At 41.2% G+C, this 24,520-nt stretch overlaps 1 protein-coding gene across 9 annotated transcripts in view; it reads right to left on the reverse strand.

The window, feature by feature from the left end:
* The window catches only part of IKZF1 (IKAROS family zinc finger 1), a 78,871-nt gene that overhangs the window by 6,455 nt on the left and 47,896 nt on the right, over nucleotides 1-24,520 (reverse strand). For 3 of the 9 annotated variants that reach the window (XM_068147715.1, XM_068147714.1, XM_068147713.1), the window contains exons 4-7: nucleotides 21,722-21,982; nucleotides 12,283-12,450; nucleotides 9,447-9,572; nucleotides 3,568-3,702 (exon numbers count right to left, since the gene is read on the reverse strand). In XM_068147715.1, coding sequence (XP_068003816.1) covers nucleotides 3,568-3,702; nucleotides 9,447-9,572; nucleotides 12,283-12,450; nucleotides 21,722-21,982 — 690 coding nt within the window. The remainder of the gene's footprint in view (nucleotides 1-3,567; nucleotides 3,703-9,446; nucleotides 9,573-12,282; nucleotides 12,451-21,721; nucleotides 21,983-24,520) is intronic. The other 6 variants (XM_068147716.1, XM_068147720.1, XM_068147718.1 and 3 more) reach the window with 6 other exon arrangements.

Consider the following 24,520-nt stretch of genomic DNA (forward strand, 5'->3'; position numbering starts at 1 on the left):
CATCTCTCTCTGGGTGTCCTAGTATTGAATACTGAACTTCATTATAGTGTCTCAAAATTCCTGGACAGATAGGACTAAACAAAACATGGCAGTGGGAGAAAATAGTTAAATGCGCCAATGCTGACTTTCTGAACCTGAAGAGTCTCCACCATGTAAACCATCAGCATTACTATCAGGCCTCTCTTAAATTTATGCAAATGGAAAAGGAGTAAAAAATTCCCACAGGCTCCTAGAGACTACCAGCAACACATTGTTTAAAGTGCAGATGGATTTTCTAGCTCAGCAGACTTGGGAAATGCACTGAAAGCCACAAGCTCTGTGAGATGCTGTCACAATTTCCTAATCAACATGACATTTGCTGGTAGGCCTTGGAAAGTCCACATTTGGTCTAAAAGAAATGCTAACAGGAGCATGGAAAAAAAAAATCAGACCTGCAAATTAATTTATCAACATTTTCCCACCCAGGTTCTACTCAAATTGGCTATTCAGAGTCAGTGAAGAGCTCAGAAAACTAGCATGACACTACTGCAATGATGGGGCTAACGTGTAGAAAGTCCTGCTGCCTGTATTTCCCACAAGATAGGGTTTCATACTGCTTTATCCATGCTCTGCAAGCAGAGAAAAAACTCTCAAACACTAAGTTCCTGTAAGGGGTGTAGGCTATAGACACCTTCTGGCTGCACCACACAACCTTCTACTTCCTCTTGTTTCCTTTCCCTATTATTCTGCCAATCTGAGCACCCCTGTGTTGGGGCGCATCCTTTTTCCTTTGAGAGTTATCCTTTTTAATGCTATAGTTTTCAGGCAGAGTTTGAGGCATAAGATTCAAAATAGGTATTGTGAAAGAACTCTTGAATTAAATACAGAAAACCTCTCCAAATACGAAAGTATTCCCTTGACTCAAGGAAGAAAAAATGATGTCAAAATAATTTATATTCCATGGGTGCTGTGTCCCACTGAAAAGTGAGACTGGTCTTCATTGTACACAAAAATCTGGAAATCCAGAAGGCATGACTTTAGCAGTTATTTCTTGGGTAACATTTGCTTTATGTAGCATAACCAGTTGGTAGTTGGAATGAGAGGACCAAATACTCATAAAAAAATTTGTTTTGAAGCAGAGTGTCTGAAAAAAGACACAAATCTGAGGTAGGCAGGTATCATTTCTGTGTCTGGGCAATGCAGGTAATACTTGCAGTCATTAAAAATAATAGCTTATTTCTGTGGTTATTAGAGCATAAGTAAATTAAACTGCTAATCGTCTGCTGCACATCAGGTTTTGCACTGTTAAGGTTCTGCAGCAGGTAGCTAAACAGTAAAAATACACTTGGTGCATATGGGCACTTTTGTCTTGTCCCTTTTTGGTTTGTTAGTTGGGTTTGGTTTTTTTTGTGTTTGTTTTTCTTTTTAACCTTCTTTTCTTTGATGCCTACTGTATCAACATGATACATGTCAACCTCTCCTGCAGTTCTCGCTTGCTAGTTTGGATGGCCCAGTTCTAGTTTCAGGTCTGGGAGCTCTTCCAATTTGGAAAACAGACAGAATTTTACAAGTAACTGGTTTAATGTATGGAAAATCTCACTTTTGAAAGGTAATTAATTTAGCCTTAAGAAAAACAAGTGAAGAGGTGTGAACAGCCTTTCCCTTTTGTGAAGGATGCCATTTGCTCCATCTCCTTGGAGTTCAGCACAGGAATTAGGCCCACATTATACTGTACAGAATCAATAGACATGTTTTATTACCCAAAAGCTGTCCTGACCAGCCAGCTCATCCCTGTGTTAATCAGGAATATACTTATTATATAGCAGGTGAGGATTTGTAAAGGAAAGGATCCCTGGAGGTGTTTAAGACCAGGCTGGATGAGGTTCTGGCCAGCCTGATCTAGTGTGGGGTGTCCCTGCCCATGGCAGGGGAGTTGGAACTAGATGATCCTTGTGGTCCCTTCCAAACCTGAATGATACTATGATACTATGATACTATGATACTATGATCTGGGGGCATTTTCTTGTCAGAAAAGTCTGTCCTTTTGAAGGTTAGCTAATTCCTGTAAATATCTGCTGTCAGTAAATTCTCTTCCTCACTGCACTCTGTCTAACTGACAGAAAACTGTCCTCCTAAAACTCATAGCTAATCTCATAGCTCATGGCTGTCTTTACTGTTTCTCAGGGTGAAGAGAGAAAACAAGAACAAAAATGCTAGTCCACACCCAAGGATGTATCTCATAGAGGATAGTTGGTATAGTACCTTTAAATTTTAACACTTCTGGTCTCCCTGGAGCTTTCCTAGAATTAGTATTTTGCCTAATGGAATCAGTTACTAAGAGTGTCTCAACAAACCAAGTTTGCTTCACATAGCTGATATATTTTTGAGAACTACTTCTATTACAACTTTTGTCCTTTTACAAGCATAAGCCTTTCCTATCAACAGTTTTGGACATTCATTTGAAACCTTGTGTTATACCTTCTGAAGCAGCAGTGACAGCCTTTTCCTTGTCTCAGAAATGCTAATTTTCCCTTCACCCTTGTGTCTTCATTGAGGAAGGGATATTTGGAATTTCTGTTCCATAAACTGGTCTTTTTTTTGCCTTAACTTTTGAGTGAAGACCTTATTGTGTTATGTTTTAAAGATTTCCATTTTCTCAGATTGTCTCCTATTGAATATTATAAATGAATGTACAGAGAAAAAAACTAATCTAATTAGATGCTGTCCTCTGATCACCCATGTTTTTATTCATTTCAGACTAACTTTATATAGACAACAAAACACTGTCTGTGGGTCTCACTATTACAAAATTGATGTAACCACTACTTCACACAGGTTTACCAAATTGAGCAATATAGGTGTAGCTTCCATTTTTGTAAGTGTAGCCTACATCTCTTCATTGTTAAAGCAAAAACTGGAATGAGGTTTTTTTTTCCATCATTTATGGAATGTACCCAAAGATCTTTTAATTTAGGTATTACTCTCAGACTTAGGTTTATTTATTCCCATGACCATTTTGGGCTGTAAAGTGTACAGGTTTTACGAAGTGGTGAAGAATATTATGTAGCCTATGCTCAACTACTCATGAATGCTTTCACAAAGTCCAATATGCCCAGATCCAGATATCATCCAAGACCTTAATAAAATAACCATGAAAGCATGGTGTGGCGGTCAAAGGCTTTCCCGACAGCAAACTTCTGTTCCGATCTTCAGTTTTTTAACACAACTTCAAGAGCCTGAGCAGATCTTGTATTGATCTGGTTTATAAGCATTAGAAAAAAAGACAGGAAATAGACTTCAAAATCAATCTCCAGGTGTGGAAAATTAAACATGCAGGAATATACACTGGAGAAGTTGGGGTTTTTTTTTTTTGGTCTCTCTTTTTCCTTGTCTGTTTGGGGATTTTTTTGATGTTGTGGTGTTTTTTTTTAATCCCAAACATCACTATATCTGCTTCTACAGAGACAGATATTGCTAATTTAGTAAAACAAGTAAAATTGCAAGACAAAAATTTAATATCCTGTGAGATGTTTGGGGGTTTTAGTTTTGTTTTATTTTTTTAGGAGACAGCAAACGTTTAACTCTTACCAACAAATTTCTGAGGCATAGAGCTCTTACGTTTGGCGACGTTACTTGCTAGTCTATCCAGCACGAGGGATCTTTCTGACCCTATCTTGCACAGGTCTTCAGCCATTTCACTCTGGTTAGTTTCGTCTTTTATGACTGAAATCAAATGACATCAGAAGGGTTAGGCACGTTTGTTCCATTTTAAAGGAACTGTTGTCTTCAGGTTATTGTTTCTCAGCTAATGTCTTTTAGCTCCCAACCAGCTGGAAGAAGGAGCTCACCACTGTAGACACAGGACAATTCTGACTCATGGTATAAAAGTCCCTCATGCTGACTTATCTGTGGATGTGTTCATGCACTGTATCCGTGTGTATGATCATTGTTCCTTTAGCAGGAAAAATGGACAAACTTCTCAGCTGCAGCCGTGGAAGGTGCGTATGCAAGCTACTTGTGTTTGCAACACTTCTCCCCACCCTCTTTTTTTTCTCCCTAATAAATATTTCTACACTTTCTTGATGTACCTAAAATGGCAATTTAAGTTGCTAAAGTCATATATATTTCCAATACTCAAACCTGTTTTCAAACCTCCTGCTGCTGAAACACTGTAGGATTAGAAAACAGCTTAGCAATGAGGCTCTAGAAAAGGGAGAATATCTCACCTTCATTTTACTGCAGTACCTTCCTGCAGATACAGAAGAGATGTATGAAAATGCACTATCAGAACAATGACTATGACAAATTTATGGAATGGTATTTCTGACTTCCAACATCTAAAGGAAAGATGAGATGCAGTGAGATCACAGAGCTGTTGGTTTGGGGTTTTTTTAATATATATATTTTTTTTCCCTTTTTGTTTGTTTGCTTGTTTTTTGTAGAGGGAGGTCAGAGACAGGAAAGATAGGAGCTCATTTTACTTTTACCTACTACTAGCATATGTATATTGCTCCTGAGCTTCTGAGTTGCTATTAAAGTAAAAAGATGATATTTAGGCTTTTATTCTACAAGCTGTTTGAATCAGGTGCAACACTGTGCTATTTTTTTGACTTCTGTGCCTGCTGAGAATTTGTTGTATCACTTTACTGGTTCACAGAACCCATTACTCCAGTACCTGGGTGCTGCTTAGCAGTTGAGAACATGCCATTCCTATGCAATGTTATTTTGGCAATGTATCACTGCCATAAAATGATACTTGTGAAAGTTTCATTGTTCCTGAAAGATATAAAATCAGGATCTGGTGGATGACTGGAAAGAGCAGGGGGAATGTTCTAGACAACACTATTCCACAACACCAAACTGAAGAGTACACAACTGGGTTTTGAGTCCCTGATGCAGCAGCACATACTGCAGTGATAGTGATGGGATCAGTGACAGGGAGTCGTGGAATTATGGCCCAGCCCCACAAAGACTTTGGCCAGTGCAAGGTGTGATCAGAGTTTGGTCAGAAAGTTGTAGATGAGTAAAATGCATTGATGGCACCTAGTCATCATTGATCAAGCACATGCCAGCATCTTGCATTAGCTAAGGCTTCCATATATCACTTCAGGAAGAGACTAATGGAATGTTCTAAAGCAGTCCATTCAACAGTTGTGGAAGCTACACTGCCATAGTGGTTTGTCTCAAACAAGCTTCTCCTCTGCTGCCATAGAAGTTTGTCTCAAGCAGACTGCTCCTCTGCTTCCCTTCAGCTGTATTTAAGCAACTGTGACAGTCTGTTCCAGGATATTGTGGTTCAGGCAGATTTATTAATTACGTGTGTAATTAATAAATCTGCAATCATTCCAGCTATTTTGGTGTCACTTTGCCCCAAATCACTCCTTAGGTAACCCTAAAGAGCCTCTCATGAACCCTTCATCTGAGGTCAGGTCACGACAGCAGGGAACTAAAAGACTGAAATTCTAGTTGAAAGTTGAAATGGTTAAGAAATATATGTTTAGGATATAACAACATTCAGATTCTAATCAATTCCAGAGCAATTTGTATACTCAACTTTCTAACTTTCAAACTGTTAAAACTGCTATTTTAAAAGAAGTAAATTGAATTATGCACTAATTTCCAGCCTTTGCAGCTGCAACCTCCTGAAATTTGCTACCAACCTGACAACTACTGTTCTGTAATTTTGTTTCTGCAAACTGAAAAAAACCTAAAAAACACCAAACCCAAACCAAAAAGCTAGAAAAAAAAAAACCCATCTTTTTTATCTTTCCAAAAGAAAATCCACAAGCGACTGAAGAATTGTAACTGACCAGGCAGAGAGGGACCTGGGGGTGCTGGTCGATGATAGGCTGAACAAGAGCCTGCAGTGCGCCCAGGCGGCCAGGAGGGCCAATGGCATCCTGGCCTGCATCAAGAACAGTGTGGCCAGCAGGAGCAGGGAGGTCATTCTCCCCCCTGTACGCTGCACTGGTTAGGCTGCACCGTGAGTCCTGTGTCCAGTTCTGGGCCCATCAGTTTAGGAAGGAGGTTGACTTGCTGGAACGAGTCCAGAGAAGGGCAACAAAGTTGGTGAGGGGTTCAGAACACAAGCCTTATGAGGAGAGACTGAGGGAGCTGGGGTTGCTTAGCCTGGAGAAGAGGAGGCTCAGGGGTGACCTTATTGTTCTCTACAACTACCTGAGTTGGTCCCTTCTCCCAGGCAGCCAGTACCAGAACAAGAGGACACACTCTCAAGCTGCACTAGGGAAGGTTTAGGCTGGAGGTTATGAAGAAGTTCTATACAGAGAGAGTGATTGCCCATTGGAATGGGCTGCCCAGGGAGGTGGTGGAGTCACCATCACTGGAGGTGTTCAGAAGGAGACTTGATGGGGTGCTTGGTGCCATGGGTTAGTTGTTTAGGTGGGTTGGATTGGTTGATGGGTTGGACACGATGATCTTGAAAGTCTCTTCCAACCTGGTCTAGTCTAGTCTAGTCCAGTCTACAACTTCATAAGCTATTTCTTCTGTTATTTTATATAGGCCTGATAAGATTTCAGCATACTTCCAATCAGCTCAGATTTAACATTCTAAATAGTATCTGTAAGAGAAGAACTTCATATGGAAAGTCAAATTCTAGTCCTCTAAAATAAACATTGTTCTATTAAATTCAGCAGGTTCCTAATTTCATGATGGAATTCCTCCTTCTAAAGAGAAAAGTTAAAATACAATCTCTTGTTTTTCTCCTCACTTGTCTTTGCTGCATCTTTCCCTTTATAAAGTACTTTCTCAATTATGCTTTTTTAGATTTACAAGCTGATGGAAAGCTTCTACCATTTTAGGTCCTTCCAACTGACATTATTTCTATGTTTACTGCACAAAGTGCTTTCAAAATCCTGTAACAAAGCAATCCCTCTGTAGCAGAATGTCAAATCACACACCCTAGCAGGTTTTTGTACCAACTTTTTTTCTGAGTCTGGCAAAAAGAAAAGGGCCTGACTTGTGGGTTTAATAGCTCCATATCATGCTCTGAAATACTGTATCAGTAGTAGCACAGCTATCTGTTTTTCTAGATATAATGTGGAATGCGCTAAAAATCCCAGGACACTCACTCATTTTCAGCTGTTTCAGTGGAAACTTTAACCTTTGAGTTTTTAAGGGAAATAATGCAAGCATGGCAGTGAAGTAAAATAGATTAGACTACAAAATACTAAGAAAAATGCAGGGAAGTTTAATTTTTCAGAAAGGTAAAGAACTGATCTATTAATTGAGTACTAATTTCCTTGAAGAGTGAAGACTTTAGTTAAATCAAGATCTGAACCTATTTTTTTTACTCATTTACAAAAGCACTCCTGATCTAGTGTGGGGTGTCCCTGCCCATGGCAGGGGGGTTGGAACTAGATGATCCTTGTGGTCCCTTCCAACCCTGAATGATACTATGATATTATGATACTATATCAAATATGGATTTATGCGATACTTTCAAGGAACAAGTAATCTTTCCAAAGCTTTCACGAATTCCCCAAGTTTTCATCCCACAGAGATATTAGATACTCAGACCTAAGATAGTGTAAACTCTCCTGTAATGAACAACCATCTCTAAAACTATATTGTTTATTATCAGAGTTTATGACCCCTGATACCAGTTTCTTGTGGGCCATGTTTTGTTTACTAAGCTTTTAGCAGTAGTTCAGCTACTCATTCATGCAGATTTGCATGTTCCACATACTGGCATTCATACCCAAGTGCCAGACACTGAAAATTCAAATCCCCATACAGAACATTTGCTTCTAAATTCTGTCAGTTCTTTGAGGAATAAGTATTGCTGCCAACTGTGTATTACATTGAGTTTTTCTATTTACACATTCTCCAGTCTCTCAATAAAATTAGAAGGGGTGCTGCTCTCATATGCTGTCTGCCAGAAGCATCTCAGCTGCATTTGCTGCTGACATTATGTGCATACACTTTACATTATTTGATAGCATGTAAAAACATATTCAGGTTCTGTCCAGATATAAGCTATTAAATGAGCCATTATTTCAAACTGGTCAGAGAGAACCTTCCATTTTTGTCATCTGACAAACCTGATAACAGTTACTGACAGGATCAAAACGGTATGTATGAAATGTAACCTACTGGATGGATTTAAACTCCACCACAGAAGCTGGATCTTGCATTTTCTATGTCAAACTACACAGGGAAGGGGATTTTGTATGATTATTTACTGTGATCAGACCCATCTAGTTCTTCAGGATCTTTATGAAAAAAATTCCAAGCCTCAGTATCAGTTTACTCTATTTCTAGGCATAGTTGTAGATCTGACATTCTCAAAGAAGCGGACTTTACCTTCATAAGACTGAGCTCTCAGAGAAGCACAGTATCACAGAATCATAGACACATTTGGGTTGGAAAAGACCCTTGGGATCTCCAAGTCCAACTGATAACCCTACTCTACAAGGTTCACCCCCAAATCATATCCCCAAGCACCACATCCAAACAACCTCTAAATGCATCCAGGCTTGGTGACTCAACCTCCTCCCTGGGCAGCCCATTCCAATGCTTGACCACTCTTTCTGCAAAGACTTTTTTTCTAATGTCCACTTTAAACCTATGCAGTCACAGCTTGAGGCTGTTCCCTCTTGTTCTGTCACTAATTACCTGAGAGGAGAGACCAGCACCAACCTCTCCACAACGTCCTTTGAGGTAGCTGTAGAGAGTGATGAGGTCTCCCTTCAGCCTCCTCTTTCAAACTAACTATCCCCAGCTCCATCAGTCACTCTTCATCAGTTTTATTCTCCAGGTCCTTCACCAGCTTCATTGCCCTCCTCTGCACTGGCTCCAGCACCTCCACATCTCTCTTGTATCGAGGTGCCCAAAACTGGATGCAATACTCGAGGTGTGGCCCCACCAGTGCTGAGTACAAGCGGATAATCAGCTCCCCGCTCCTGCTGGACACAGCATTTCTAATCCAAGCCAGGATACAAATGGCTTTCTTGGCCACCTGGGCACACTGTTGGCTCATATTCAGCTGCTTGTTGATTAGAACCCCCAGATTCCTTTCTGCCAGACAGCTTTCCAGCCACACTTATCAGGCCTATAGCATTGCTTGGGGTTGTTGTAACCCAAGTGCAGGACCTGACATTTGGCCTTGTTGAAGCTTATTCCATTAATGTTGGCCATGGATCCAGTCTATCCAAGTCCCTCTGTAGACCCTCCCTACCCTGGTGCAGATCAACACTCCCACGTAACTTGGTGTCTTCTACAAACTCACTGATGACACACTCTATGTCACCATCAAGATCATCAATAAAGATGTTAAACAGAAGTGGTCCTACTTCCTCACTGCTCCCCAGTTTTCTTTTAAAAGAGTTTGGCAAGAAGATTGTCAGCAAATTAATAGCCTTTTAATGGACTGTCTCAATCTAAATTATGGCTAAGTTATGGCTTCATGTCCTATTGCTTAAAGAGGGAGATCCCCACACATTTATTACCTGAATAAAGGCTGCTCGAGATATTCATCGTTTGCAGGTAGTTATGACAGCGTTCTTTATGTTCTTCCAAAGAGCTGCGCTGCTTATAGCTGCGACCACAGTATCCACACTTATGGGGTTTGCCAACTGGAGAAAACACAATTAATCAAGAGATACAGAGGAAGTATTCAGCAGCATTAGTAATAATGGTATGAACAACAGTAAAAAAGCCTTCATAGAATCACAGAATCACAGAATGTTAGGGGCTGGAAGAGACCTTGATAGGTCATCTAGTCCAACCCTCCTGCCAAAGCAGGATCACCTATGCCAGGTCACACAGCAACTCATCCAGGTGGGTTTTGACTATCTCCAGAGAGGGAGACTCCACAGCCCCCCTGGGCAGCCTGCTCCAGTGTTCTGTCACCCACACAGTGAAAGAATTCTTCCTTCTGTTTCCATGGAACTTCCTATGCCTCAGCTTCCACCCGTTGCCCCTTGTCCTGTCATTGGGCATCACCATGAAGTGCCTGTCTCCATCCTCTTGGGACTCACCCTTTACATATTTAGAAACATTAACGAGGTCACTTCTCAGGCTCCTCTTCTGCAAGCTAAAGAGCCCCAGCTCCCTCAGTCTCTCCTCATAAGGAAGACGTTCCACTCCCTTAATAATTTTTGTGGCTCTGTGCAGTTCCCTGAGGTCCGTCTTGAACTGAGGGGCGCAGAACTGGACACAATACTCCAGATGTGGCCTCACCAGGGCAGAGTGGAGAGGGAGGAGAATCTCTCTTTACCACTGACCACACCCACACCATTCAGTTAGAAACTGAGACATCTTCAAAAGTCTGAGTGTTAATCCTTTGGTGTCTAGCTCCCATAGAGCTTCTTAATGAGGGAATTGCTGTTGTAGGTAGAGACACCTGCCCATGGCTGGATGTCAGTTCTGATGTAACCATTAACCAGCTCAACCCTTTAAGAATGATGTTAGGTTTCATATGTTTTCCACTTCTGAAAATTCAAGAGAAATGGCATGACCATTTTTTTTTCTGCATTACACCACTCCAGATACAGGTAGTTCCAGGAATTTCACAGAAACAATATGGTTTCATGTACTTCTGGACCACACTTTTGTTTTAGTATTACAAGACTCTCACCTTTTATGTAATTTCAAAATTTTAGATGGTTACATGGCTTAACTTTTGAATTTGATTAACACATTTCAGGTGAAAATAAGACTCAGACATCCAACTTGTTTCACAATGTATTGATGTCAATTTGCTGATTGCAGGAACTAATCACAATCCATAGCTCATGTATTGTCTCCTTAGCCACAGAATCCTCAGAGTCTGCCAAAAGTGTCTAGGTATAATTTAATTTAGAGGTTGGTCTCTTCTCCCGGGCGGCCAGCACCAGAACAAGAGGACACAGTCTCAAGCTGTGCCAGGGGAGGTTTAGGCTGGAGGTTAGGAAGAAGTTCTACACAGAGAGAGTGATTGCCCATTGGAATGGGCTGCCTGGGGAGGTGGTGGAGTCACCATCCCTGGGGGTGTTCAGGGGGAGACTTGATGGGGTGCTTGGTGCCATGGTTTAGTTGTTTAGGTGGATTGGATTGGTTGATGGGTTGGACACGATGATCTTGAAGGTCTCTTCCAACCTGGTCTATTCTATTCTATTCTATTCTATTCTATTCTATTCTATTCTATTCTATTCTATTCTATTCTATTCTAATGTATATATGAAAACTTATGTTTAAAATTGTGCAGCCCTGACTAATCACTAATAACAAGGGAAGGGGAAGCAAAATAGTGTTTTAAAGCTGTGCTTTCCTGAATTGATCCGGGATCGAACAGAAGAAGTGGAAATTATTTTGGGCATTTGGGACCAACACTAGGGATCTTATTATTAAATGTGTGTGCTAGAAAAGAATTTCCTAATTTTTGTGCCACACAAAAATTTCACTTTGAGACCTCCCCTTCTGCTACCCAGAACTTAGGTCCAAGTCAACTTTTGCAAGCAAAGTTACCAGTGTCAGTTTAAGCAATGCATTTTGGAGGTCTCTTATCCAAATACTTTACATTTTCATCTTAGTTTCAGAATCTATATTAAACAGTCCTCTGCTTTTAAAGGCACTTTCAAGATGATAAATTGGTTTTGCTTCACAGAAGCTATGTGACTATGGCTTCTGTCAAACAATAAGAGGTTCGTGGTAATGGAAAAGTGCAGCTATTCAAAAGTATTTATTCAAATATCCATACTACTGTTGAGAAAAAACACTGAAAAATTCTAGCTGAATCCTCCTTGATTACCTTTTTCTCTCCAACCCTCTCCCTTCTCTGCACCCATTCTCTTTCAAAGTATGTGTAATAACGAGGTGCAACAAATAACTGCTGTTAAATGCTGCAGGTGATATTCACTCCTTGATTGAGAATGACTACCAAACAAGGTTTTTAAGACTTCATTACTTAAACTCTACTGTGTTTAGAGCTTATATTGTCTCTATAGGCAGATAAATGCCATCCAAATGCTAAAACACTCATCAGTTTTAATTCATGTTCGTAGTTCCATGAAATAGATTACTCGCATGAGGCTTGTAAGACAAAACCCTAATACAGAAACTTCCAATCAGCCAAGAAGTATGGGAAAACCCCCATTTCTTATGGTGAAGGATCATGAGATGTGTTCAGTCATTTCTTTGCTGCTAAAACAGTGCAACCCGCTCACAGCTTGGTTAAGCCCAACATGAGGCTAACTCACCTCCCCAGGGAGGTAAGACCTCTCAGGCTTGGTGGCCAAAAATGCCCCTGTCTCTGTGATGGTTGTAGAGATGAGGATCCCTGGATGCTCCCACACCTCTACTTACCTGAGTGTGTCCTCAGGTGTCCTGTGAGGGCATCCCTGCGACGGCAGGCATAGTTACACAGGTGACACTTGAAGGGCTTTTCACCCGAGTGCAACTTTATGTGGCGCAGAAGGTTGCCCTTCTGTGTAAAGGAGGCTCCGCACTGATTGCACTGGAAAGGGCGTTCTCCTGCGGGGAGAGAAAGAAAATACATGAGAATAAAAAATCTTAGGTGGTAACAAGAGAAAGATTTCAGTGAGAAAGTTGTTTTCTCACTGCTGCTCTGTGACTTCCACCAGCTGCATGTTTGATATAACATGAGGCTTTCAGACTAAACCTGCCAGTTTCTTAATGCTTCACTGGCTGGGTCAATTTGATCTGAAAATCTAATTTTTTTTTTTTTCTAAATCAGAATGGCACATCACAATGCAAATTCAAACTCATTTAAATAAAGTGACTGCAACATTTTGTGTTGAAGAGCCACTCTTCCTGATCAGCAGTTTTGGAATAAACCAATATCCAATTTTGCATGTTGTGGCATTTGGTGGGGTTTTTAATGTGGCTTTTTTCAAAGGGTCTTTAAAATATGCCACTGAAGCAGCAAAATAAAAAGGAAACTCATTAAAAATGCATTTCAGGATCACAAGTTCATTTCAGCGTTACATTCTTATATTTAAATGAAAGGCACTTCATTATAACAGTTATAATAACTTCTTTTCATTTACATTTTCCCTGTATTTTCCCTTTCAATTTCTTCTCCATTACCTGTCTGTCCCTAAGCAGCCAAATCAGGAAAGAGACAGAGATAGTAAAATCACATAAGTTAAGACAGTGCAAAGGAAGCCCTGTACCAGAGTCCCAACCCTTTTCTAGGTAAGGTATGAACAGAAGAGCTACACACATGAGCTCTGCTGGCCTACACTTGGTGTGACCGTTTGAGGCTGTCCCCTTAAGAAAGGGAATATGGTGGTCGGATGTTTGTAAACGAAAAGACGGATCTAAACTAGTTTCATTGGTATATTGGGAGGAAGCACCTTCTGAACTGGGAGTGCAGCAGAGTATCCTGGGCATTCCTGCACTTTTCTGGTCAGTCTGTCTTCCCCACTCCTTTGGTGGCATGCAGCTTTCTGGGCTTTCGGCCAGACTCGGCCTTGGGAAGAGATAAGAACTTTCTAACACGTAACGGCCTAACTGCATCTAATTAATCACTGCTCTTTTTTCTCTCTTTTCTCTCTTTCTAACCCTCTCTGGGGAAAGGGGGAGAGAAGGGGGAGCAGAGGTGGGGAACCCCCTCAGCAGAGGGGGGAACTCTCATTTCTGTGCTACTTTATTGTATATTTTTGTATATATAGTAAATATTGTAAATTCTGTATATTCCCCTGCATATCCTATATTGCTTTGTAAATATACAGCACCCACTGCTTTGCTAATTCAGCTGTGAGGTTTTTTTTCTTTCCTTTCAATTTTCTTCCCTCTACTCACAGTGGGGGGGGAAGGGCCTGGCCTTTCCCCCAACCCTACGACACTTGGGATGGGCACAGGGAAAAAATCAGAGAGACACAGCTTTGGTTTGTCTAAACTGGTGCCTGTTCCCAAGGAAGATCAACCAGTCTTTGCAAAAATCAGTGCAGTGGTTTGCTTTTTTATTGCTGTTAAAATCAATATATTCCTTGATTTTCTTAGATATTCTTTTTAAATTTAAGATAGATGAGGACTTTTCTTAATTCAGTGGGAAGTAAAATATGTTTCTAGTTCTACCAGATAGGAGTAGAGGAAAATTGATACATAACAGCACTGCATCAGCAGGAACCACTTCTGCATGCCTGTTTCTCCATAACACTTGACTAAGTCAAACAAGCTTTTGAAACTCATTTGCTGAATTCTTTTAGGCATAAATGTACTCTGGTATAGCAATTATATTTCACCAACAATATTTAGAGATGACCTGCTCTTGGTTTTTATTTTCTTCATATAACAATAATGCTGAATTTAAAGCTTCAGTGCTGAAGGTAAAATATATTAAAAATATATATAAATACAAGTTAATAAATCTGTTTCTTCTCTCTCAATTAATCATCATATATCATTTTGCACACTGAGGATGAACTTGTATGTCCATACGTGTACACGTATGTGCAGCATGCTCATTTCCAACTTCAGTAATGCAAAAGAACAGCTGCAAATCAATTAGAAAGCAGCTCAGTCTCACCCTCAGGCTCTACCACTGGGGCTGGCAGCTTCAGCATTCAGTTAACAGTAAAATGAAATATTTTCATTGGTCAAACATCTACAAGCAGGTCAGCATAGTCCCTGTCAAGCCAAACAAGCTGACTTTCTTTGTTCATCACGTAGCTGTGTTCATCTAAACTGTATCTTCAGCTGGGGTGGCCAAAAAATATGCCAGTTATCTCCTTACAGGATTTTGCAAGGTACTTCATATTTTCATAGTATCATAGTATCAGTCAGGGTTGGAAGGATCATCTAGTTCCAACCCCCCTGCCATGGTCAGGGACACCCCACACTAGATCAGGCTGGCCAGAGCCTCATCCAGCCTGGTCTTAAACATACTTGCACAGCAGTTATTTAGGGGAGAAAGAACAGGGCTAAGAGTCTGTTTGCTTTACTGCTTAATCTTTGGGGTAGTTACTCAGCATGGAAGGTATTTTTCAGAAATGGACTGAAACTAATGAAGTCTGTCTGTCATGGGGTACACAAATTCTTACTTAACAGCTTTTCTAGTATTCATTTATGCTATTTTTACCCTGATAAGCATAACAGGAGAAAACAAGGATTGTAAAAGTACTCCAGGAATGAAATGTAAAGCAAAATAAAAATGAAATCTCTCTCTAACCTCTCATAATTACAGGGTGAAACATTGCATTGGGTGGAGAAGACAGAGGGGGAACACCTGCCTTGTGAGCCCAGCAAAGCTCCCAGCCCTGCTAGGATGGAGATGAAAGTACTGAGCGTGGCACTATCCCTCAACAATGAAGAAGGAAGAGGATGAAAATGAAAGAATACATAATGTTTGTTTCAGCAGTCAGCTTTGTGTGTGATTTTCTCACCAGTTTTGAACAGTGCATATCTATCCTGGGCAAATTTCACCACGTGGTGTGCAGCTGTGGAAAAGTATGGGCCCAAGAGAAAAAAATTTCAGTGAGACCCTGAACTCAATTAATCACCACTGCAGTGATGTGAAGGAGCATGGGCCCTGGTCTACTTATTCAGTGAAGAATATTTATCATCAAGGTGAGGTGGTGGTGTTGCTCTTCACCTGCGAGACCAACTGAAATGTATTGAGTTCTATCCATGGGGGGAGGCAGAACAGGTTGAAAGCTTGTGGGTAAGAATTAAGGAACATGGCAAGGGGGGTGAAACTATTGTGTGTCTCTACTATAGACCACCAAACAAAGAAGAGGCTGCTGATGAGGCCTCCTACAGTCAACTGGACGTAGCCCCTATAACACACTCCTTAGTATTCATGGGTGACTTTAATCACCTTGACATTTGCTGGCAAACCAAAACAGCCAGGCACAGCCAGTCCAAAAGGCTCTTGCAGTGTGTCAGTGATAACTTCTTGATGCAGGTAGTGGAGAAGGCTCACTGCTGGACCTGGTATTAACTAATAAAGAAGGACTGGTTGGGCTCATTTAGGTAGGGAACAGCCTTGGCAACAGTGATCATGACATGGTGGAGTTCAGTATTATACAAGGTAGAAGCAGGGCAATAAGTAGGATTACAACCCTGGACTTCTGCAGGGCTAATTTTGTATTCTTCAAAGATATATTTGCAGGAATCCCATGGACTAGGACTCTGGAGGGTAGAGAAGCCCAAGAAAGTTGACCAATTTTTAAATGCCACTTCTTCTGAGCCCAAGATAGGTATGTTCCCTTGAGTAAAAAATCAGGTAGGCATGCTAGGAGACCTGCACAAATGAGCCAGGGGCTTCTGAAGGAGATCTCATGGGAGAAAGAAATTTACAATTCATGGAAGAAAGGACTTGTCACTTGGGAGAACTACAGAGTAGTTGTCAGGGCAGGTAGGAAGGCAACAAGGAAGGCCAAAGCCCTCTTAGAATTAAAACTGGCAAAGGAAGTAAAAGAGAACAAGACAGGCTTCTTCAAATATACCAAGTAGAAAATGGAAGAACAGGGAAGGTGTGGGCCCACTGCTGAATGAGGAGGCAGCCCTGATAACTGAGGATTCAAAGAAGGCAGGGTTGCTGAATACCTTCTGTGCTTCACTCTTTACTCCTAAGACCAGCCCCTGTGAACTCCTGTCTCTGGGTGAAGGAGAGAAAGCCAGGAGGAGGGAAGACTCTCCACTAGACAACAAAGACTGGGTTAGGGATCAGTTACACAAATTCAATGTTCACATGTCCATGGGCCCTGGTGAGATGCACCCAAGAGTGTTGAGAGAGCTGACTGGTGGTGCTGCTCTACCACTCTCTACCATTTTTGAAAAATTGTGGCAAACAGGGGAGGCTGCTGAGGACTGCAGGAAAGCCAATGACACCCCAGTCTTCAAAAAGGCCAAGAAGGAGGCTCCAGGAAACTACAGGCCAGTCAGCCTCACCTCCATCCCTGGTAAAAATGATGGAGTGGCTCATTCAGGAGGTCATCTCTAGACACTTGGAAGAGAAGAAGTTTATTTGGAGCAGTCAGCATGGATTTACCAAGGGGAAATAATTCTTGACTAATCTGATAGCATTCTGTGATGATGTAACTGAATGGGTAGATGCAGGGAGGCCAGTGGATGTAGTCTACCTTGGCCTTGGAAGGCTTTCGACACTGTCTCACATAACATCCTTGTGAACAAGCTCAGGAAGTGTGGGACAGAAGAACAGACAGTGAGATGGATTAGGAACTGGTTACACAATAGAGTAGAAAGAGTGATCAAAGGTGCCAAGTTGAGCTGGAGAACTGTGACTAGTGGAGTGCCCCAGGGACCAGTGCTGGGTCCAGTCCTGTACCACATCTTTATCAGTGACATTGATGAGGGGACAGAGTGTCTGCTCAGCAAGTTTGCTGATGATACCAAACTGGGAGGCTAAAGGCTGTGCGGCCATTCAGTGAGATTTCGACAGACTGAGAGTTGGGCTGAGAAGAACCTAATGAGGTTCAACAAGGACAAATGCAGAGTCCTGCACCTGGGAAGGAATAATAAACTGCCCCAGTAGAGGTTGGGAGGTGATCTGCTGGAGAGCAGCCCCATGGAGAAGGACCTAGGAATTCTGGTGGACAAGTTATCTGTGGACAGCAACATGTCCCTGTGGCCAAGAGGGCCAATGGTATCCTGGGGTGCATTAAGAACAGTGTGTCCAGCAGATCAAGGGACATTCTGCTCCCCTTCTACTCTGCCCTAGTGAGACCTCACCTGGAATACTGCATCCAGTTTGGGGCTCCCCAGTTCAAGAGGGACAGCAATCTACTTGAGAGAGTTCAATGGAGAGCTTCAAGGATGATTAGATCAGGGGACTGGAACACATGCCTTATGAGGAAAGGCTGAGAGCCCTGGGGCTTTTTATTCTGGAGAAGACTGAGAGGGGATTTAATAAATGTTTATAAATATATGAGGGCTGGGTGTCAAGAAGGAAGGGACAGCTTCTTCTTTCTTGTGCCCTGTGGTAGGACAAGAGGCAATGAATGTAAATTATGGCAAAGGAAGTTCCACCTCAACATGAGGAAGAACTTCTTTTACTGTAAGTGTCACAGAGCACTGGAACAGGCTCCCCAGAGAGGTTGTGGGGTCTCCTTCTCTGGAGACTTTCTATACCCATCTGGATGCATTCCTGTGTGATGTGCAGTAGATTGTATGGCTGTGCTCTGGCAAGGAGGTTCGACTCTATGATCTCCAGAGGTCCCTTCCAACCCCTAACATCCTGTGATCCTGTAATCTTAACCGAAATCTTTCTCATTTCTTAAACAATGTAACAACAAAATCACCTAATGCTGAGAAACAGGCATGAGGCTCTTCTTTTTCTTTTCTTTTCTATGTTTTTTGTTAAATTCTCACTATTCAGAGGGCACTAGTTTTCTAAATAAATGTGAGGCATTCAGCCCCAACTAACAAGCCATAAGTGAAAGAACTGGTGACTTAAGTAAAAGCAATGTCCATATAAAGAAGGAATACATATATATACCTGTGCACACACACACATATGTGCACATTGAGCAAGCAGAGCCTGAATCTGTACCCTGAGGTTTCAGTGCCAGGGAGCAGAGAGGGGTTCTCGCTCCTTTCTAGAGCTCCATTTTCCTAAACAATCAGCAAGACAGCAGCAAGCTGGAGAAATTCAATGGAGGGAGAGTGAAGAGAGCCAGGTGTCTGTGAGTGGGATTCACTCTGCAGACAGGAGTAGCAGGTAAGACCTAGGAAGCAGTCAGTGCAGTACAGCTGCTTGCAGACAAGTGGGGGCAGAAATATGAGGTTTTGCTTTGCATATCTGCACTTGGCAGGTGTATTCATTAAAAGTAATTATGCCTTTTATCAGGTCAGGCAGTCATTTTATTTTGGCACTTCAGTGTGCTAGAGTTTTGTTAGTTTATCAAATATTTATTTAAGGAAACCTCAATGCATATGCAGGTTTTACATGAATTAGCAGCAAAGTAATTCTATTGTGAGCTTATTCACTCCCTAGGCATATACTGAAATGCACTTCAGAGTAGTGAGTTAAATGTCTGTAATAGTATATCCCATTGCTACTTTAATTTCCACAGTGCAGCTGAAAGGAAAAGCAGTCACCACTGTTTCCCTGTGACATCCCTTCAGTTTAAACTACCAGCTCCAAGCCTCCACTATCTTTCCAGCCCCTGAAAAACTGTCAGAGTTCATCTGAAGAGGCTGTTTAGGAGATGATGAGGGAGAGTTAGGAGGAAAAGCAGTTTTTTTTCTATGGAAGGACTCAAGGGTACAACTTCATGCCCTTTAGTTTTACTAAGTGTAAAAGAAGGGTGTCCTGCTGAGGGAAGTGCACCTTGTGGTGTGCTTCCACTGTAGGTTTGTTTCTCGATTAAAAAGAGGGTCTCATTGGCTAGGGGAGAGCTCTGCAAATGGTGGAGAAGTCTCACAGTGACCATCCTTGCTTGATAGCACCCTGGGCACCAGTGGTAGGCACATGAGGTCCAGACAGGAAGTTTGGGCAACTGGAGGTTTGTGCCAGGAAAACCACTGAGGTGCACCCTAGGGATGCTGCTGTGGCAGCCCAGCTCATTCAGTGGAGTCTCAGACTGCCAGGTACCAACCAGTACACTAGAAATCGAGGCAGCTCTGCTCACTGCCTCCATAAAATCAGGTGTGCCCCCCCCCCCCCCCCCCCCCCCCAGGTCATTCAACTCCAATGCAAACAATGCCTCTGACTCAGGAACCCAAAACAGTTCCTCTAAAGCAGCAACAGCCTAATTTTAATAAAACACTAGTGTCCTTAAAGAAGCATGAAGACTTCTACATTTGAATCCATTTTAAGCTGCAATAGTCTATTTCAACTACTACATAATCCTCTTCAAGCCCATGGGTCCATTTAAAAAGCCTCATGCCCAAGTAAATTTCCATATATATTTTATCAACATTTTAAAGGATAACATTATGTGGTAGCTTTAGGCTATGCCTTTAAACTTTTGTAATAGATTTTGAGCAGAAAAGCAGAAAAATGTAAAGAAATCACTATTGGGTGTGAAAAAAAAACACCAAAGATAATTCTAAACAATTTCATTGGAGAGATACTTCATATAAGACTGCTTGTACCAAAGCATTCTGGGGGCTTCTCTTCTCTTCTTGCTTGGTTGCTCTGGAGAGGATACTAACCCTGCTTCTTCTTGAGCTCGGCTGCATTGTTTTGGTGAAGTCTAACAGCTACTTTGTCTCTGCTCCTTTCTCCCTTTTGGACAGGGAGTTGGGGGGCAGAGAGACAGCTTCCCTGGCCTTCTTGACCAGGGGGTTCTCGTGTTGTTTGTTAATTGTAAATATCTGTAAATATTGTAAATACTGAATGTTTGTACATATTCATTGCATTCCATTGCAGATTGCAGTCTGGCTTGTAAATACACCTTTCATTTGCTTCCAACTGAGCTAGTCTGGCAAGATTAATGTTGGTGGGGGGTGGTGGTGGAATTTCAACCCACCACACATTAACATTCTTTTTTTTTTTTTTAAGAATAAAAAAAGGAAACACTTGCCCAGCAAACACTTTACTGTGTCTAGGAAGTGGGCTGAGCCTGTCTTTTGAGAACAAGTTGTGGCTTTTCCAATGAAGATCACTGTCTGCTCTTTCCTGATAGAAGGATTTAGCATATTGAATTAGAGAGTACTTTGAAGTAGGCAATGTAACAACACTGCTATCACCACAACTGATTCTGTATGCAGCTAGCCCCTCTTACACTAACAGATCACACCCTCCCAGAGCTTGGGTAGCCACAGGGAGGACAGACATTAGCACTGGGGGAATGGACAACACTTGGTATATTTTCATGGATCCTCTCCATTAAACTTTGAAAATACTTTGTTAATCTCACTCCTTGGTAATTCTGGGGATGTCATTTAAGCATGACTGAGGGTGTGTGGAGGAAGAAAGTATCTATATATTCATTAGTGCATCTATTTCAGTGCAATCTAACCATTGGACACGTTCTTACCTTACAAAAAATATTCTTTTTATTCCTACTCATTTGAATATTCATGCAGAAATTGAGATATTTAACTTGTGTAGCACAATAGTACAGTTCAGCTCTTCTTTGACTACAGATGACCTTAGAGTTTAGACTGGAAGCATAATTATACACAGCTTATATCAGGTAAAATGAGACTCACCCTGATCTTTATTTCTTCATTTGTTTCCACCTCTTCATTTTTTTTTTTGCACTATTTGAGACTATTTAGAATTAGGAAATTGAGTCAAGACTCACAGAACTTTATAATTAAAAGCCATCCCTATGGAGTACAACATCCTTTTGTTTCTTTTAGTGTCCCAGGGGAAAACCCTTTAGTCCAGATTGGGCCAATGACAATGTGTGTTTTTACTTCATAAATAATTTGATACAAAATTAACACCTTTTTACCAGGACTGCTTATAAAGCTCTTTTATTTTGCGAGTCATTGGTCTATAATGAGATTTGTTGCATTACTGGAAACATTAGGACTGGGTCAATTTTGGAATTAGCAATTCTTAGACATTTCTCCAAAGTTGAATAAGCCGTCTTCACCTTTTATTTTAATTTGAATGTCTCATTTAATATTAAACCAAGCAACATGGACAATTTCTAGTCCAACAGGTAGACTTCCATCAGGAAGATATCTCAATTCCTGTGCTGTTCAAAACGGTGTAAGAGAATAACCACATTATAAATGCATACTGATGCTGCATTATTTTACAAGAGGGAACATGTGCATGATACAGAACATAAACCTTTTCCTAATATGTGGCCAATTCTTGCCAACTAAAGGAAAAAACTACGGCAGGCCTTACCAGTGTGGCTTCGTTTGTGAACCATGAGCACATTGGGACCGATGCAAATTATCCCACAGATATCACATTTTAGCTTTCCGTTAGGAAGTCGAATGCCTCCAACTCCTGACATAGCCTTGCTGCCTGGGCCATTGTGTGAGCCATTCATTTTCTCTCCCGAGGTATCAAGCATTCGTAAATCCTCTGCACATTCTTCCCCATTCATTTCACAGGCACGCCCATTCTCTTCATCACTCTGAGTCTCTATTTTAATATTACCAGCTGAAAAAAACAATACAGGATGCCACTCAGTTTCGTTGCAGAATAAATAGGGTGGCAAAGAAACAATCACATGAAAGGAGGTAAGTTCTAAACATCGTGTACAATACAACTAAATAACCAAAGGTGCAAACACAACTACATTTCTATGGGCAATGCAATGAGTTTATAACACACGGAGCAATGAACAGTGAATATCGGTAAGACAAATACAAGGCATCCAGGGAGCTGGGGACCCAAACAATGTTACAAGTCTGGTTCTAGGTCACTTTGAGGTTTTTGCACGTGTAGTGTCGATTTTGACAATTCAGGCTACCTGGAATGAAGCCACTTCATGGATTTGCCCAAAACAATTGTAAAAATAAATAACTCATCAAAGACAATGGGTGAAAATGAACTGAAAATGTACCATTCTCCACTTGGCAGGGAGATCCCAGAGGGTTTGTACTGAATTCAAATACTCGGTTTGCGGTGCTATGTGGTAAGCAAGGACAGTGGGAAAGCAAAAAGTACAAACACTGATAAAGAAATCAGGGTGGAGAAGGATGGAAGGAAGAACTTAAGAGCAAGAACTAGCATTAGAGAAAATTCTAAGAGTGGTAATTTTGGTTTTAGGATAGCAGCATTAGGAATCTCTGAGTAAAAGGAAAAGATCTCTAGAATTTATAAGTGGTGGTCTAGCAGTGACATAAGCTATGAGCAATAATTATGTCAAGAGATGAATGACCTTGAACATTCATTTGAAATTGAAAAGTTCCACAAACTCTTCTCTGCTCCATCCTTCAACCTCCCAGGAGTCCCTGGAGGATTGCATGGATGTTACTGACAAGAATTCTGTTGTTCATTAAGGTGCTCACATTTCTGAGCACTGCTTGGCTGGGCACCTTTTATAAAGCCTACCAGTGATTTTTCAAATATTGCATTTTTAGTAGAAATCATCTGCAAGACAGAATGAGCACACATTGCAAATCCCAGTTTCCCCCCCACAAATGTATGCCCTAACAGAGGAATAATTTAGAAGTATTGACAAAACTTTTAAAAATCAATGACCAAGCAGTGATTGACAAAATTTGTACGAATGGCTAAACGGAAGTGATTTGCACTGTTCTGCAAATGTAATGGATTACAGTCCTGTAATGTTGTTTTCTCCATGGCAAACAGAAGAAACAGAGCTATTAGGCATGAACACAACCCAGATTTTCCATAGTTCATACACCTTTTTTTTCCTCCCCTCTAAATTGTAGGAATAATGATTTGAATGTAAATGTATTAATATGAAACAATTACAGGCTCCTTGGCTGCCAGAGGTTGAGAGAAGGGTGGCTTTTGAAGCAGGCTTTAAGTTAAGTTAGAACAAAATACATCTGAATGACACAAAAAGATCAGGCTACTTAAGCCCTTTGGCAGCATATGCAGACAAATGTACATGACTGAGAAGCAAAATGACACAAACAAAAATCATAAAAGTAGGAACTAGATGGAAATGCTCTGTAGTGAGCTGAATTTGCATATACTTACGGGAAAAAGATTTGGGAATTATTGCATGAAAGTCCCTAAAGCCTTCTGCCCCATATGCAGCTGCAATAAAGAAAGCAAACAGGATGCTGGTTTGTGGTATTGCTAGCAGTAAATGTAAAAAAAAAAGGAGGCATTATTGCTATAAGAGAAATACCTAGAAGAAAGACAGAACTATCACCACAGAAGCAATACAGTTTAGAATGAAGCAGGAACAGCAGCAGGACAGTTGGCAGGAGAATCCTGACCTGCCCAGAACAATTCCCATTTGTAACAAAGACCATTCAACAAGTTTTATCATATGTTCTAAATGCAGAACTTCTCTTGCATATTTCATATTCTTGCAAATTAACTACTGCTGAAGTCCAGAGCAACTTCTGCCAAAAAGGTCTTGAAAAGGTCGATGGCAGCACAGCGCCTGATACAGTCTCCTCCTGCTCCCCAAGAAACCACTGGCCCCAAATGCAAACTGCACAATCATGCTATACCCTGCACTACACCCTACACTATTATGTGTAGCCATGTATACATTAACATGCCATGGAGCACATTGATACAAGTAATGATGGAGCTTATTACTTGACATAAGTAATGAGAGAGATATTGATCCAGTCAATCTTCACTATAGCTTTCCACAGCTAAGCCCCTGGTCTGCTGTACTGTGCTGCTCAATGCATAGTTTCATAGTTTCATAGTTTCATTCAGGGTTGGAAGGGACCACAAGGATCATCTAGTTCCAACCCCCCTGCCACGGGCAGGGACACCCTGGCAGGACATGTCCTGGTGTATATGAGGCCAAGCATCCAGGATGCCCTTACAAGCGCATCCATTTGGCAGCACAGTCCATGCCAGGGGGTCAATTTAGGTGTGAAGCTCACTTTGCCAGTGAGAGCTTTTTTGTTGGGGTCCTCACAGATATTTTACAGGTGTAATTTACAAACAAAACTTCTCCATGTTGAAACTTAACCCTTTTGGCAAACTTATTTTCCAAATGAAAACTAGTGAAAAAAAATCTTTGCTGCTGTA

This window comes from Melanerpes formicivorus, unplaced genomic scaffold, assembly GCF_026170545.1.
Source record: "Melanerpes formicivorus ecotype bairdi unplaced genomic scaffold, bMelFor1.0.p_v2 SCAF_15, whole genome shotgun sequence".
NCBI lineage: Eukaryota > Metazoa > Chordata > Aves > Piciformes > Picidae > Melanerpes > Melanerpes formicivorus.